The sequence below is a fragment of the Mycteria americana genome, chromosome 8 (assembly GCF_035582795.1).
Source record: "Mycteria americana isolate JAX WOST 10 ecotype Jacksonville Zoo and Gardens chromosome 8, USCA_MyAme_1.0, whole genome shotgun sequence".
In the NCBI taxonomy this organism is placed as follows: Eukaryota; Metazoa; Chordata; class Aves; order Ciconiiformes; family Ciconiidae; genus Mycteria; species Mycteria americana.
The window spans coordinates 10,369,562-10,387,298 of NC_134372.1; the positions used below are offsets into that span (position 1 = coordinate 10,369,562).

Below are 17,737 nucleotides of genomic sequence, written 5' to 3' on the forward strand. Positions count from 1 at the left end.
ATCTGACTTAAGAAACAAAAAGAGAATGATCCTCAGAAGACGACTACCCCTGTGCTTCTGTAAATTAAACCATTTAAAGATAAAAACCTAAAAATGAAGCCACCTAAAACAGAGGCTTTTGAAAATGTTACCCGCATCATCTGTGATCTGCAAGGCTCTTCCTGTTTGTACACAGATGTTTTTGGAAGTAAATAAAGGGTGAAATGACGATGGACCAGGGATTTTTCCACACGAGGCTATTTCTTCTTTGTAGCAACTAGTGAAAAGTTCTCTGAGAAGCCCTATGACATTTCAGAGAAAGAGGCAGTTTCCCAGAAATTCTGCGAATATCCTGACCTTCACAGTGCTAGCATTTCTACATCACTCTACACACAATGGCCCCAAAGCGTAACGCAAACACTGGCCGCTCTCGGCAGTGCTCCACTCTGACCTACTCGGCCTTCGTCACAATCTCCTGGAGGATCAGCGCTCCGCATCTGGGTTATTCACACTGCACAGCAAGCCCTGTGTGTCTACACTGGCCCTAAATCCACCCATTCCTGTTAGCAGCACTTCTAGAGACATAACGGATCCCATAGCTTATAAAAAACCCCAAAGGAACTGGGGGGGGGACTTGCCTGTTCCTCCAGGTACCCTGTCAGCACACAAATGGTTTATCCTGCAGCCTGCCTGCAAGACTAATGCAAATGAAAATGGTCCCTAAATTCCAACCTGTAACCAACCGTGTAACCAATTTTCAAAAAAAAAAGGAACAGTATTTGGGGTACTGCTCGGCCAAGAATCTGAATTAACCCCATGTTGTACAGACGACCTTAGGGACAAAGCTATATACTTCTCGCCCCTATGTAGTCCTTTGCTCCAGTTTGGGAACAAAGGCACAAAACCTTAAACTGAGCAGGTGGTAGAAGACACAGCATAATGCATTTTTATGGACCTTCCATATGTCCTTTCCAATATGCAGTGAGATAAATTCTCCTTTCACTTACAGTCATGCAGTCCCACCCAAATCTCGCAGTTTAGTACCATAGCAAAATTCATCTGTGAAAATCATGCTGTCCGTGACGCATCCATTTTTTTTAAATTAAAACAAAACAAAACAAAATCTCAAAGGCCTGTCCAGGTATCACAAATTTGTGCCAGTTCTCATCCCTTATTTAATCCAACCATATATGCCCTGAGTCACCTTGGCAAACTACCTACGGATTTGTATCCCTAAAGGCTTCTTCCTTTATCTCAGTTTCTCCAGTCCTAAAATAATGATAATGATTCCTGACTCCTCAGTTGTGACATGATGCTTAATTCATTCAGTGCTCTTCAATACCAGAAGAGACTTACAGATGAAGTGTGCCACAGGGAAATACTGACCAGCGTGTTCGGGTATTTCTGTGTGCAATATGGACTTTTAATATTATTCCAAAATGAACACACATGCAAGATGTGTTCAGACTTCTGTGTTTCTAATAACCTTTTCTCAGGAATGTCAAAGCTTAAAAAAATCTAAGAAATAATTGCTCTGTAAGTGCATGCTAACAGCTTGCTTTGCAGATGGAAAATAAAAAACTTATGTTTTCTTGTAAGCACAGGGTTGACACTGGTTTATTTCTTTCAAAAATACTTACAAAAGCCAGGATTTCTCTGTATATATGTGACCTTGATTCCTAGATGGCACATGAACTACTTAGAGATCATGTTACTAAGTTATTTGCAGTTAAAGGGGAAAAAAAGGCTAAAATTAATGGGTCACTGGGTATTTTCTTCTGAGAACTTAAGTACTTAACAGTAAGAAAAAAACAGTTTACAGCCAGGTGGCTTGAGGGGATATTTTGTTGAACACTGATTAAAAATAATTTCTTCTAAATGAGACCTGACCACAAAATGGGACCATTAACGAGCAGGGACATTCTCACCAGAAAGGAAACTAGGCTTGATCAACTCCTGCACCGCCCACAAACCCCAGGTCTTTTTCTCTCTCTCTCACACACTCTCTTTTATTTTTTTTTTCCCTTTTTCTCCTCTCCCCTTTTCTTGTTCTTAACAGCAGGGTAAATAAGCAGCAAGTGATGCTGAAATGTTTTCGGCCAAAAACAGAGGCCAAACTCCTCTGAGAAAACATTTGGCCTCTGTGGTTTTGTAATATGTTCCAGAACACTGAGTTCACTGAAGAACATTGTGAAAAGCTCCCATCGGCTGGAGTGATGCTGGGGAATGTTACTGTATCCCAACTTCCAATTGGTCCATTTCCTGCAGGCCTTGTTAAAAAAAAAAAGAAAAAAAATAGTGCTATGTGGGAGTTAAAACAAGTTCTCATGGGAAAAATGAATGGCAAGAAATTCTAGCTTTAAAAGAAACAGCTAATCTGCTAGTTTGATTGTTCTTCAAAACTTACAATGAACCAATAATCCTAATTAAAAACACTTGGCCTAGTTCTCTAAAGCATCATAGCTTTTTCTATGCTTCGTTTGTACACACCATAGACTATTAGGTTTTTTTCTAGTGCTCACTAACAAAGTGCTGACTTTGTTGGGATGGCTGAGCTAATTTCGTGAACTCAGTGTGAAACCTTAGCTAAACAAAATTGTGGTAATTTTCCTTAATTTGTAAAAGTGATTGGAGTGCAAACAAAATTTTCCTCTTGGGTCAATCCTATAATTTTCAATTAACTAAAACTAATCGGCAGGCGTGTACTGAACCTGCATTTTGTTTAAAGGGCTGGAAGGCACTTCTGAAGGTCAGGATGCATTAATTGTTTTTATTTTAGTTTCATTTAGTCCTTTTTAAAAAGCCACATTTAAGTTCAGGCTGCCTCTAAAAGGAAAATGCAAATTGTCTGAGGTACGATTTCAGTCACAATAGCTTTTCTGTATCTACCGTAACTCCATAAAAGCTGCATAAGTAAGAGAATTGTCCATGGATTGGATCACCTTTGATTTTATGCTTGTTGTTTAGTATTTCATAACTTTAATTTATTGAAGGAAAAATAATGTGTTTTAAACACTAACCTGAAAATGCATATATGGAAACATTCTCCCTACTGGGACACCTTATTTCCACATTCAGCCATCTGCTTCTCGGCAGACAGGCTAAACTGCCACCCTCCTTCTTACTGGAAAAGATAATTAATGACGATCTGAAAAGCAAAACCAAAATGGGACCAAACCATTTTTACACTTAAATCTCAAAACCAAGTCCCCAAAAATTTCTTCACAAAGTGGAGGGGCGCAGGTTTCCTCCCTTTCTTCTTCTTCTGCATGCCTACTGGCCATTTCACCAGCCCAACGGGCAGCCACCCCGGTGGCTTGACAACAAGCAGGCCAGCACAACTTACTGTGAGTAAGAAAGTGAGAAGGGAAAGGATTCATGGTCAAACTGTCCAGAGCTCTGGCTGACACTTTCATGTGGTATACACTGGCAATTTGCACCAGCTGGTAATTTGACCCTTTGCTTTTTCTTTTCCTTTTGTTCCAACACCTAAATAACTTTTTTGATATGGTGCATTATTGTCCAATATATGAATTTCCCACACGTTGTTGAAATCATAATGTTCACAATAAATACACACAGCCTCCACAAGCGCCTGCTGCTCAGCCAGCACGGCGATACAAGAACACTTTAAGACCCAGTTTAAAGAAACCTAGTGCATAATCCCAACTGGGGGAGAGGGTATTTGAAAAAGACAGCAAAGCTTTATAAGGCACCTTTGTTCAACTTGCTCAGTGTTAAGAAAAATCAAACGAGAGCTTTGCTACCCAGCTGGAGCACAGAAGTCTCTCCTCTGCCTTGAGTCCCTGTGTGTACATTCACAGTTGGAGCAATATATGTGCCCACTGTAATTCAGAACGCCTCATAGCCACAAGGATTTATGATATATCTTATTCTTAAAGTTTTGGGGGCAGTCAAGAATGGGGAAAGGAATTGCACTGGATTGTGATGAACCACAGTTCAGGCAAACAGTTACAGAAGTAGTCCTGTCTGCATATGTCAAACAACAAGCACATCAAAACCTGGACCAAGCCATTAATTCTTGTAGCATGCATACCTTCCAAGAAATCAATGACACACATTCTTTTTAAAAAGTCAGGCTGCCTTGATTTATTTCCCAGGCCATTCTTATCACTACTAAGAGTGGTTTAACATTGACAGCATCTGCAATGTCCTAGCGTGTTTTTTTGTTAATAATTCTTCAGGCCAAACCACTTGACTTAGTGGTTTCAGTGGGGGATGCCACCCCAAAACACACTGCAAGTCACTCTGTCTGCAGCATTGGCCGAGGTGAAAGCTACTTGGCCTCCCTGGAAGTCAGAGACCTGGAAGTCAGTATGTTATGGCGAGCTGGGCAGGCAAACAGGCTGCTGCTTTGAACACTTGCAACACTTGCCGGACAACATGAGATGGAGATATTTAGCAAGGTGCTTCTTGGAAGGCAGGTTCGTGATTGCACTAGTATGTCTGGCTTTTTATGCTTGCACTCTTCCTCTGTTTGTTTAAGTACTGGAGTATCTGTTTCTCTCCTTCCTCCCCCCTCCTGGGTTAAGAGATGTCCCATTGTGAGGACAAACAAGCAAACAAAAATCCCACACTGGTATGTTTTCAGATTCATCTCTACGGTCATACATTTCTGAAATCCAACCTTAAATTGGTACCTTCAATGACGTGCTCAGCCAAAATAATAAAATACCGTACACCTTATAATGACGAAAGCAGAAGCCCTAGCCAGTGTGATATATTGCCTGCCCTATTTATCCACGTTATATCTAGTACTAAAGCATCCTTACCTGTGTAAATGAATCTTCCAGGTGTTCCCTTGCAAAACTGCTTAGACTTGTAGGACAATGTGACTTCTACAACCCCTGGGATATGTCGGGGAGGCGTCTGTACGCGGATGGCATGAGGAGTGATCAGCTAGAGGAAAACATTGAGAAGAGAGAAGAAAGGGAAAAAAAGCACTGTTAGATGCTGAACACTTCTTTAATAACACTTTCCTCTCAGATCACAGTAAACAAGCTTTGAAACATGTAATTAACCTGTCAATGTTTGAATACAATCTTGATGTAACCCACACAAAAGCCAGTGACTACAATATTTACAAGCATTCTCCTTCTCGGCCGTAACAACATTATTTCTGTTTTCATACATGGCAGGAACTTGCTTCCTAGTACAAGCATTAGCCCTGGTTTAATGCAATAACTTAAGCTTACAGCAGCAGGATGCCTATGTTTGCTCAGGTGAACACTGGGTCATGACAGCGTCCAACAAATCTGATTGATAAATGATAAGCAGTTACATGTGTGAACACGGCACAGCGCAAGCCCAGGCTGAGATTCACTGCACAGCCCAAGCCCAGACAGGTTTTTAAATGCACTGGTCCCCAGCTGACACCCGTACACTGCAAAAGCACCATGTGCTGCTGTTTTAATTTTCTGTTCATTTTGTGGAGGTATAACTGATTACTGCAGAAAGGCAAAGTTTGGCTTCTGAAGGATACTGGATCTTTCCTTGCAAATAATTAGAGCACTAAAAAGAGATATACTAAATATAGCCATCTAACCATCACTTCCAGTCTGCCTTCACTGCAATGGCTGACACACATCTGAGAGGGGTCCTGCAGATGTGGATTTACACAATAATAAGTAGACAAACATAACTTTCTTGCTAATGGGTCTGGGGATCCTGATCCTCTTTAACACAAAAGGTTGGGGGTGGGTCAGTGCTGCACTATCCAGGCTCTGGACCGTTTTTGCTCTTTCAGGATTCTGGCTTGGATTGAAAACATAGTCCCTGAAATTAGTATTAGAACCATCTAGCAGTTCACTAATTTATGGCAGGTTAACTCAAATCTCTGCTGCACTCAGAAACTACAGCATTGCCCTCCCCATCACTGAAATGTCCTCTTCTCACTCATCATGCTCCCTCAGACAAGAATAGTAAAAAGAGGTACATAGAAAAGGTGACACGATTGTGTCCAGCAACCAAGATACAGCTCTGGCACACAGATAATCCTCCTCTGACTGTAGCACATTAACACACTTCTAGAGAGGCAAACAAGATCAAGACCATAACCAGCCTTGACAATAAGCAAAGCCATGGGCACCCTATGCAGACAGTCAACTGCTCTATGCTGTTGGTTGACTCATGTCCTGGATGAGGGAATACATTTCAGTACAATTTTTTTTATTTAAATAAAAAGCTAATTTTATTCTTATTTTTACTAGGAACCAAATATTTCAAAATTGCAGTAAGGTCCTACCAAAAAACCAGACTTTTAACCAGTTCTTTGTTTAGGGCACAGGACTAAAAAAGCACAGAAGGAGAGTCATGTCTGTCTGAGAGCCATCTGTGTTACTGAGGGAAATGGCATACGCAGTAGGAAGTTCTCCATATTTAAAATAAGAAAATTAATATTAAATCGAGTTGAAGATTAAAACCAAAACTACCAGCATCAACTGCTCCAAAAGTTATTCGGATCCACAGAAGTCATAAGTCATGTCATTTTAGAAATGATCACGTAGGAATTTATGCCTTCTTGTTTGTGAGCTCCAAAGAACATGTTTTCAGGCTCTGCTTTGAAATCATGTGATTTAGAAACTTACTTATTTTTAAAAGAAACCTGCCTTTTTTCTAAATTACTCACTCTATCAACTGGGTTTAAAAAAAAAAAAAAAAAAAAACACCACAGAAAACCAAACCCCAAACTTCCAAGGATTGCTTTTACTTAAATTGAGTTGTCTTACAGCTGGGCTGACCAAAGTCTAGGCCAATTCTCTACATGCCCTCAATAGTCAGCGGAGGCAGAAAGCACTGCCAAATAGCGATTATTTATTTCCAGTGCTTTAGACTCATGTTGGGATGAGCTGCTCTCTGGAAGCATCTACCTTTCTCCAATGAACCAAGACGACAAGTTTAGACTAGATGCTTAACTGTAGGCAGCCAAACATAGCTGAGATAAATCCCAGCCTCAAGTGGTTCTAGTTAACTGGGTGAACTGGCAAGATGAGAAAAGTTTCATGACATTTTTAGGGGGAAAATATTTGTAAAAACAGCCAAGGATTTTAATAGTAAAGGTTAACATGCTAGTCTTACTACATCAGCATGTGCCTTGCACCCCTCACCCCCATTCTGGCATGAGCTCTACAGGCAGCTTCTGGTTGTATCTTTGAATTTCCCAGCATTTACTGGTCTGTCACCACTTTAATGTTCTTTAAACATAATTTGTGGCATTTTCCAATACTCATCTTTCCTGGTTCCCAAGAAATGTCTGACCTATTTATGGTCCATTGTTACAGAGAGCTGGGGAGAGTTAAGCAAGTTTCCTGGTTTGTTCTCCACAAACAGTTTGGTTTTCCTTTGTGCTCTGAAGTAAATAAGTTTAACTGTGTTTAAAACCACAAATATACAATAATGTCGCCCACACATTCCCAAAGGGTGAACATTATGTCTGAAGTCCTATGGTTTAGGATACTGAGGATATATTTTACTCCTCTCTTCTCTAGAACTAAAGCTTGGGAGGTATACCAGGAGAATACACGGGCCTTCTCCTTTTGCTTTTTCTCCTTAGCATCTGCCACTGACCACTGTCAGTGATACAGTGTGGAGCTAGAAGGACCTTTGTTCTGGGTCAGCCTTCAGTTCTCATGCACACAGAAAGGAACTGGCTAGCTTGGTTACATACCAGTAGTCCCCTATATTGCTGTCATATCAAGAAATTGTCTTTAAGGGACAAACAATGTCACTGCACTTCAAAACCTGCCCTCTGAACCTCACCTTTTGTCTCAAACTCTGATTTCCTAGTGCTGCCAGGATCTGCATTATGGACTGAGACCAGCTCTCCAAATTGCCTTAACTCCATTTTGCAATCTGAGTGACCCAATGGGTGCTACGCGGGTCTCGGTACTCCAGGCCCACCCATGGCAAGAGCAAACCTGCCTCTGACTTCAGTAACTCCAGGATTATGGGATGTTTTCCTGTCTACACTGTCAACCGGTGGCCTGACCTTGGGAATCCACTCCACCTTTTTCTAGCATGTTTTCTCCTCTCACACTGACATGGCCTGTACCTTCTTCAAGGCACAGTCTGTCTCATATTTGCACAAAAAGCACCTGGAATAGGTGAGCTGTTAGCATCAAGGGGTATTAAAAGTAAAGACACCACTTGTGGAAGCCTCTGAGCCCCAAACTGTTGGAGGCTGTGTTCTGGAGAAGCATCCCTACATGCTCACCCTGTTGTTTTTATAGACATCTGTCATTGCCCAGCGCCAAACACAAGATACTGAGCTAGGTGAACCTCCATGTCTGACCCCATATGGCCTCTTCTATGTTCTAACCTCAGGTGGGAACTCTTGGTGTATTAACAGACATCATAACAACTGTAGCGATGACATGCCAAGAACTAAGAATTTGTAAATATGAGTTACATACATTTCTGAACACATTTTTAAAAGGTAAATCTTGAGCAAGGCATTAACCTGTGATTTAGAGATGAACCCACCAGCCAAAATCCCAGATCCAGCTTCCTCTTCCATTCTAGCATTTGGCTAACTGAGATCTGGAGCTGGACATAAAACTAGTAATTGGACCCTTTCTCCCAAGGGATTTTCAAGTGAATTGGTGTGATACTTGGCAACTGCACTAGCTGTTTGATATAAACTCTTACATGTCAGTTGGGACGCGCTGTGGATTGTATTAAAACCTGAGTTAGAGACCTTCAGAATGGAGGGAGGTGCATGTCCTTCAAAATCCAAAACACATTTGGTTTGAGTGTGTACAACAAGCCTCTTTCTGTGGTTTGCTAATATATTCTAGACATTCTTGTGTGATACAGCATCATTTCACACTCTTCAGAGTGCCAGGTTACTTTCTTTTTTTAAAAGTGACATTTTATAAGGAGATGTCATTAATCTGAGTCACTAGTTTATTTTTGCATGCTTGAGCTCTGGTTTGTGGTTAGGGAAATGGTGACAATCAGTCATAAATTTGACTTGGACTCTGTGTGAAGAGGACCATTAGGACAGGAATGAAGAAAAATCCCACCAACTGAAGGTAATGACAGCTTTCAGTGAGAACAGGACCCTTAAGATACCTATATTTTTAAAAATGACCAGTGCCTTTGCATGCCTCAATTCTGGGCATCCAGATGGTGCTTAATAAGCCTTGGTTTTCAAAAAGAGGGTGCCTACTCATTTTTTAAAAATGAGTCAGACCTCCAAAATAAGCACTCAAAAACAGAGACTTCCAAAATCAATAATAAACATAAAAAGCAAAACAAAAAACTGTGTCACAGAATTTGATTCAGCAGCATTAAAAAAACCCAAAAACGCCAAACCAAAAAATCATCCTCTGTTTTTGTGCTGTACAAAGGTAAAAGAACTGATGTTTCAGTGCTTCATCTTTTCTTAATATAAAAGAAAAAGGAGTTGTTTCCAGCTGACTCTGTACAGCTGGAGGAATGTTCTTGGCAGGAAAATGTTTGAAGAAATAGTTCATTTTAAGCAAATATTGTGGAATATTTATAAGAAACTAATTTTGTCTTCACAATCGTGTATTTGCCCTGAAACTCGACTCTCGGAGTTTCAGGCCCCCAATAAGAGAGAGAAACGACGGAGGATTTTTATCAGCAGCTCAGATTTTGAATATTTGCAACAAGACACAGACCCAGAACGCTGGGTAAAAACCTGCAAATAGCAACTCCGTCTGTTTGGGGACTGGACAAACAGAAAGGCAGAGTCTATCTGGCAAACAGACTGTGTGCTGGGAGTTGTCTGTCCAGCTTCGGCATGTGCACACGATATACCAATGCCGTTTGTTTGTCGGTTATGAAAGTCCCTTGAAAAAAAAGGCATTAGATGGCCCATTTTGCTGTATTCTAAAAATATCAAGGGCTTTTAAAGTAATTTTTATAAAGTAATATGGGAGTTAAGGATTAATTGAACCTACTGGCTTAGGGTATCTGCATTTTTGCACAAAATTAATGTGACAAATTAAGTTTTTATTTAGTTCTCCCTGGCTGAGAAAGGTTGTAATTATGTTAGAGTGTTTACAGCTAAAATATATGTTTAAATAATAAATATGTGTTTCAGAAACCATTTTAAGCCTCCTTTTTTAACAGTCAACTCCATTTCAAGCATATAAATATTTCAATTACAAAACTTGAATACATGTAAAATAAATTAAAAATATATTATTTACATTTCAAATTATTTATAACATATGCTGCTTGACAGCAACAAATTCACCCTTAAAATGAACAATTTTTTGTTTTTTGCTTTTAACTTTGCTTCTGAACTGTGGTAGGATTTATATTTTAAATATCCGTGCATCTCAGGTACTTACATGGATTTTGCTATAATAAAATCTGAGTAATATAGGACTTTTACAATAATTATCTTCACAGCACCTCTCCAAAGAAGGTGACTAATCTTATTACTATGTTAGAGAAAGGGAATTGAACTTTAAGCAGATTATGTGATTTGCCCAAGGTCCCATGCAAAGTCAGTAGCAAAATGATGCTTAATTTAAATATTAGACTTCATCCCCCGAACCACCTGCAATTACAACTGAAAGTGAAGCTAGAAAAATCTATGTGAAAATGCTCTGCAAGACTCACTCTTTTTCTTTAGTTTCCACCTATCTAGTTTTGTTTTGGATTTTCTACAGCTCAGTTAAAATCATGTTTTCTTTGGATCCATGAAACAACAGGATGAACTTGAAAATTATTCTTTAATTCAATGGCAAAACAACCTGGCCAGGTTTGCTCAAAACTGGGCCTGACTGGCAACTCAGGATGAACCTGCTCCAGGTTTGAAGATCGACAGTTCAATTCTACACTCCATTAAAGTAAAACAAAAATATTCTTCCTAGGTACTGAAAATGCACTAGACCTTTTTAGAAATGGGAAGGCAAATGAAAGAACTTATTTTCTACTTCATATGTGGCTAGTATGTGTAATTTGAATTATTTATAGATCACTATTATTTAGGGATCACTCAGACAGCTCATGCATTTCTGTACTTGTTTATCATGTCTGTCTGCTTCTTTTAGAAATAATTTATTTTCCCCTATAGGATTTTCTATTGCTCTCATAGGTTATGAAACTGAGAAGCAATTCTGTAAGGGAGAGACAGCCAAACAGTTTTCACTCAAAACCACCTTGCAGCCCGTTATAGCATTCCCAACAAACAGACTGACTTTGGTCTGGACCCCCTCTAACATTATTAATTTTATGACAAGGCCTTGCAACCATCAGCAACAATGTTTTGACCAGCACTCACTCTCTCCTGAGATTAGAAATGCCCAATTAATGGCTTCCACTAATAAATAGCATCAAGTTTTATAATGAAAGATCCAATTCTGCAGTACCAAAATCAGAGCACTTTCCTCCCAGCCTCTTCACCTTTCCCTGTTAAACGTCTGTAGCCATAATGGCTTCAATCCTAACACACAAAATGCTTACACTGGACCCAGGGGGCACTTTCATGATCACATAAGGGCTTCAGAATAGGGCTCATTTAATATATCTCCTTTTCTGGAATGCCCTTTCATCCACACTTGTCCTCAAGTGGAAGGATGAGAGAGAGAGAGAGAGAATAGTGAAGCCCATGAAGGACATTAGAGGATACTCTTCATATGGAAAAAATGCTGCCATATGTGCAACGGAATCAGGAGGGGGAATGTGCTGGATATAAATTAAGCTATAATGTTGATTTAATATTTATAGGCTATAAGGCAAAGCATCAGAAGATCCTTACCTCACAGGGTAAGCATTGTATAGCTATTTTGGAGATGCTGGTTTGTCTGTCAGCGTGTTTATTTCAGTATTAAAATAATGAAAATAACAATTTCTAATAAAACGTCCAAAATGCTTTTGAAAAGTCATAAATGCAAAACGTAAACCTTTCCTTGGAGCTGCCTTCCCGTGCCAGTGAAGCCAGTGGGAACTCTGCCTCGACTTCTATGGCCCTGCGCACTGGAAGTGGCCATTCAGGTGATGCTGCCTGGGTTTTAACTTTCCACGGGCTTTTGGGGAATATCAGACTCCACGTTTAATTATGTGCCAGGAGAAGAGAGGATTTAGGAAACTGGGAGGAACAGCAACAGCAAAAAATGGATAAGAAACAAAAAAAGGGTTACTGTGAAACTACAGAGGCCCCTGCTAGGTATGACGAGCCTGTATTTTCCACTGTGGATACAACACTGTGTATTTGGTTGCTATTATGCAGATGGTACTTACACCAAGCACCTACACTTTAAGAATATGCTATTCAGAGGCGCTGAATGTCTGCAATCTCCACCTCATTGAGCTGCAGCTACAAGCAGCCAGTTTCCCTGGAAAACAGGATCACCTAAACGTTTGTTTCCTGTGGGCCCTTAGCAATTGTAGTGCTAAATGCAGAATTAATTCACACAGGCATTTATCCTTCTCTTTTCTTGGAATAAAAGGCACTGAGCTAAATTCTGGGCCAGTGAGAGGAGATGCAAATCCGCTGGCTGTAATGGATTTCTGCCACAGGTAAATTTGACTAATTATTTTCATAAAACTGAATGAGGAAAGGATTCACATCTCAACATTTGTTGCTGATTTAGCACGTGGCATAGAAAAAGGACAGGCTGGCTATAAGCTAGACAAAGCTATTAGACATTACCGTTCAGACAACACCTACCTCACTCCAAACCAGCATGGTGCCGAATATGACCTGTAACCCATCAAAGAAATTGTCTCCTATGATGATGACAGTGGCACCTCCTGTAGTCCATCCTTCACTTGGACTGATGGCTTTGATACATGGTGTAGCTGCTTTTCAACACACATAAAAAAGAGAAGTATTCTGCTGTTAGAACCAGATTTTAATGATAGAAGACTTGAGAAAAATAAAATAAAAGGAGCTTTCATTTTCCCCCCTTACTAACACAAAGATTTCAGCAATCACGTTCTTTCTAGTACCTGTGCATGACCTCAAACTATATCTTTGGAAGCATTTTTTTCGCAATTAATTTCTGTTTGGTTTTTTTATCTGCATTGAAAAAATTTACTTTTTTAAGCCTACATTAACAAAAAAATCACAGCATAATGGGCAGAGACCAATTGGAAATCAGGACAAATCCTTATCTTTATTCTATATGAAACGCGCAATACCTGAGTTAATAAAACAATCTCCAGTGGGCTTGCTTTATTAATCCATCATAACCTAAATTCATCAAGGAAACTTCTATAAATATCATGGAAAATATTGGCTAAATAAAAAAGGGTGTAACCCTCAGCATTTCTTTAACTATTCTGCAATCAGATCCAGGTTGTTCTAGTATTAAACCACCCTGCCCTGCTTAATGCTTTGGCTACTACAAAAAAAAAAAAAAAAAACAAAACCAAAAAACCAAAAACAAACAAACAAACAAAAAACCTACAACCCTGCCATCTAGTCATTCCAGTTACGTTGCATCTACTGGATAATTAAGAAGCGCGTGCAATGCATTCTGCCATATTCATAGAGTTTGTCCCCACTTTCGCTAGCCACTTTCTTGGCATCATATGTACTAAGTGCCTTCTAAGAGGACACTGAAAACTCAAGCGCTGCTCAAAGTAGTAAGCTCAAATCTTGGTGTGAGATCTTCTGGTTTAAGACTAAGTGGAAGCATGCTCAACTTTATATATTGGTGGGATAGGGCAATATAGACATCCGTATACTGATTCTCCTCCTCTGCAGCACCAGAGTACATGAGAATTTAATTGTGCTGAAGCAACAGGAATAACATTACTGTAAAAATAACCTGAATAAGACAAAAAGCCCTGGGTAACTCTCAGCTGGGGAGTCTCGGGGTGGTCATATAGGTTGATGAAAAGAAGCAACTCCATCCCAAATGCCACCAACTTCTCCTTGCTAACACAGCATGAGGTGAAAATATGACACCATACCGTTAGATAACATTTTAAGTAAAGTGGGTACCTCAACAATTGCATTAGCCATGAAAAACAGATTCTTTAAGGAGCAGCAAAACTCCACCAGTCAACCTCAATGTCAAAAAGAAAGATTCTTTCCTTGATGTATGAACCCAGTCCTCAGCAGAGAGAAGAGGCTGGCTCCACTGAAAACACATGAAGGGCTGCCACTGCTCACACTGATTCTGCAATGTCAACCAGGTGTCAATCAGCAGGACTTCGTTAGCTGCATATATATATATATGCATATATACCTCTTCTTTTAGGGTTGCTGGCATTTGGCTGTGAATTGCTACTTGGTTGAAAGGCTGGCTGAGCTGTTAATTCGGTTTGTAACTTTGAGTATTTGATGATGTACTCAAGGGAGAGCACTCAGGCACTTCATCAGGTAAGGATTTACTAGGAAGACAGGGGTGTGAAAGCCACCCGCAGGTTAGCACCATCCAGGACAACACCCTTGCACTCATGAATTACTTAACGTGGCTATGTAGTGGCACAGCCCTACCTTCTTCTAATTGTAAAGGCAGTAAATTAATTAATTCACAGAAGCCTACTTTAAAATGCTCCAGACATAAAGTGCTAAAGAGACTCTGCGTCTTTACGATTATTTAGTGAAGTTCTGGTCGGTTGGAGCTAACTGCAAGAGTCGGAGAGGCTGGTGAGAAGCTCCTGCCTCCCAGCCCCTGGGCAGAGCGGCTGGGGTGGAGCTGGGAAGCAGGAGGGAGCTGGAAAGGGAGCTGTTGAGTCACCCTTAGCAGTGAGTGTTTCTGTGGGCACTGCTACAGACTCGCACCACTGGTGATGGAACACATGCATGGGGAGCAAACAGACCCCGTCCCTACCTACAAAAGGTTGTAAGTGTCAGGCACAAACTTTTCCACTACTTAAGCTGATGGGGATGCCAGCTCCAGTGAAAAACACAAACACACAGGCAGAAAAAAATCATTACCCTACTCCAAACTTGGCAGAGCACAGCCATTAACTTTTACATGAGCTAACAAAAGAAACATCCTAACATTACCGTCATGAAAATGTAGCGCGCACACAGAAGTAACTTCAATATGTTTAATTTGGATTCAAGTTACTTGCATAAAACTATGCATAAAAACCATTCCAGAGTCCAAAACCAAATGCTTTCCTTTCAGCCAAGCTCACAGCAATGGATTTACAGTGAAAGCAGCTTTTCAAAATGCCATCTAGCCCTTTCACAGAATCGAACTTTTTCATAAATAAAAATTAAAATCACTTCCAAATTACACCCTTTCCAGTATTTCCAGTTGATTGTGGACACACACACCCCACAATAAAACCCGAAGATAATCAGTTTCCCATGTGTCAGAGAATGAGCTACTTTTCTTAAAGACTACAAGCAACATTTTTTTCCTAAATACCAGTGAATAAAAACTGTTTGAGACCATAAGCCATTAACAGAAAACATATGCAGGCTTCAAAATTATAGATTCAATTCATCTTTAAAATGAATGCAAGATACTGTTCTGCAGTTGCAGGTCCCCAGCTAAAGGTCTTGCTCTTTATCTTGTGACGTTCTTTGCGGCACCTACATTGCGCTCAGAAGTGCGAGGTGCTGCACTGTCTGTGCTGCCTCATGTATGCGATTCTGATACTTTATACATGCATGTGCTTAATAGCAACTACATGCCAAGTCCCACGGCAGCCAGGGGGGCTTCGAGCAGCCGCTCAGGTCCTTGTGCTGCATTGGAGCTGTGGGTTGTCCACTGGGACACTCTCGCCCGCAAAGTCAATGTGACCACTCGCACGTGTAATTTTATTGAAACGCGTAGCAATTGTGCTGAATCAGTGCCTCACCGAAACTGCTGGCAATAGCCCAGGACATCTCCTCCAAGGAGGAAAAGTCACGACTTGGAGGTTTAATAAGCAGGGCGGGTTGGTACCCTTTGCAGGCACTATCTGAGAAGCAGCGAGAGCGTTGTGCATTCCCAAAAGATTTCAGGGCATTATTTTCCCTTGGGACCAGTCACAAAAAACAGTGGGACTTCCCAACTTTCCCCACACAGCTGCTTTTATCTTAAAATACAAGTGTCTGTAAAGACTGGAAGGGCTGCACAAAGGTGCTGCCCTGCAAGGGGAGCTGCGCTGAAGGGCTGCATCCCGAGGAAGCCTGAGGAGACGTGCTGACGGAGACACCCAGACTGCTACCTGTTTTTGAAGGCACAAAACATGTTTATACAATGACATATTTGCAACAGCCAGTGTCGTTTGGGACATTGATCTTACTAAAACTTTGCCCTTCCCAGGCCCTTTCCTTGGAGCCCCAGGAAGGAGGATGGAAGAATCGGGTCCCATTTGCCAGTGTCACCACAGGTAACGTTGGGAGGGGGCAAGGCAATGACCTCAGCTCTATTTATGCCCCTGGTACAAATGTCTGGCCAGCTCAGGCCCCCAGCTCTTCATATTTCTTCTGTTAATCATTTGGCAACTTTCAAAGCGCTGTCTGGGAGGTGTTTACTTCTGTGCAACCCTAGAAAAACAGAGCTAGGCAGAATAATCTTTTCATTGGAGACCTTGATTTTTCTACATTTTGTTTTGGTCACAAGAGAAACCAAAGCACAGAACATTTTTCTGCAGAATGCAAAGGTCCAGAATCTCTATCTAGAATTAACTATAACACTTTTTAATATATTCAAGAAAAACAAAATATTTTATTTCAAAATACTATCACTTCACATGCCCTTCTGTAACACCAAAGTATCATTTCTAGAATGGTGTTTTTAAAACAAATACAGAAAAGTCACATAAAATTTATGTTTTTCTGTAGAAAAAGAGATTTTAGTTGAAGTCTAAAACTTCACTGATAAAAAAATGCGGTGAAGGACTTTAGACCAGTTCTAATAAAGGCAATGAAGTGTACATGATTGATAACATGAGCGGACTTTAAGTCCAGAGAAGAATTATAATTAAAAAAAATAATTACACATTCTTACACTTATAAACATTTTCTTTTAAATGAACAGCTGGCAGCCAACTACAACCAGAACCGAAAGAGTTTGGTAGCCTAGCTATCAGATAAGATTTTAAGACTCTTTGGCGTGAGTGTATTACATTCGCTGCATGTTTTCAGAACAGTCGTTGGACTGAGGAAAAACTAAATCTTACCCCTCCAACTGGAGGCACAGACCTTGCAGCTCCTTGCTGAAGGTGATGTGGCCACATCCTCCACCTGACGAAATGGCCTAATGGTTACGAGTCTTAATGAGCTGCTCTCCTTCTTTGCATAATATCAAGGCAAATCAGTGTTAACATCTGACATGTTTCATTATGCTGGTCCTGTGGTTTGAGTTAACAGATAGAGACGTTAGAGGGAGGCACTGCAATCCCAAACTTATTGAAGCCAATGGGAATTTTGCCACTGACTTCAAAGCTAAGGTCTCTATCGACAAATTTTAAGGATTTATGAGCAAAAACCTTACTGACTTTCAAGGGAAACTGTGTTCTTTTGAAATCTTCATCTTTCCTCAGAATATACATTGTTAAAATCACCTTCCATACAAAGGATGGCAGGTACCAACTTCAGCACATGGGTAGCAAAAAGGAAAAGTTTTTTGTTGTGTGCTGTGTGTGTCAGTGTGTTCCTGTGTTCCCATACTTCCCTAGCTACTGATATACAGGGGATTTTTCTTCCTTCAAACTGTGACAATAAAATGATTACCCCGCCACAGTTTAGCATAATGGTTCAGAAATGCTCGTGGCATATTGCAGAGTTAAAGTGGAAATTATTAGGTAGCTCTTCTTTGTTATAATAATGATCACTCCACAAATAAAAGCTCTTCTCCCA

At 40.4% G+C, this 17,737-nt stretch overlaps 1 protein-coding gene across 6 annotated transcripts in view; it reads right to left on the bottom strand.

Moving 5' to 3' along the window:
- EBF1 (EBF transcription factor 1) overlaps window positions 1–17,737 on the bottom strand; it is a 285,549-nt gene that overhangs the window by 63,775 nt on the left and 204,037 nt on the right. For 4 of the 6 annotated variants that reach the window (XM_075509694.1, XM_075509696.1, XM_075509692.1 and 1 more), the window contains exons 9-10: window positions 12,650–12,783; window positions 4,773–4,899 (exon numbers count right to left, since the gene is read on the bottom strand). In XM_075509694.1, the coding sequence (XP_075365809.1) occupies window positions 4,773–4,899; window positions 12,650–12,783 (261 nt within the window). The remainder of the gene's footprint in view (window positions 1–4,772; window positions 4,900–12,649; window positions 12,784–17,737) is intronic. The other 2 variants (XM_075509695.1, XM_075509693.1) reach the window with 1 other exon arrangement.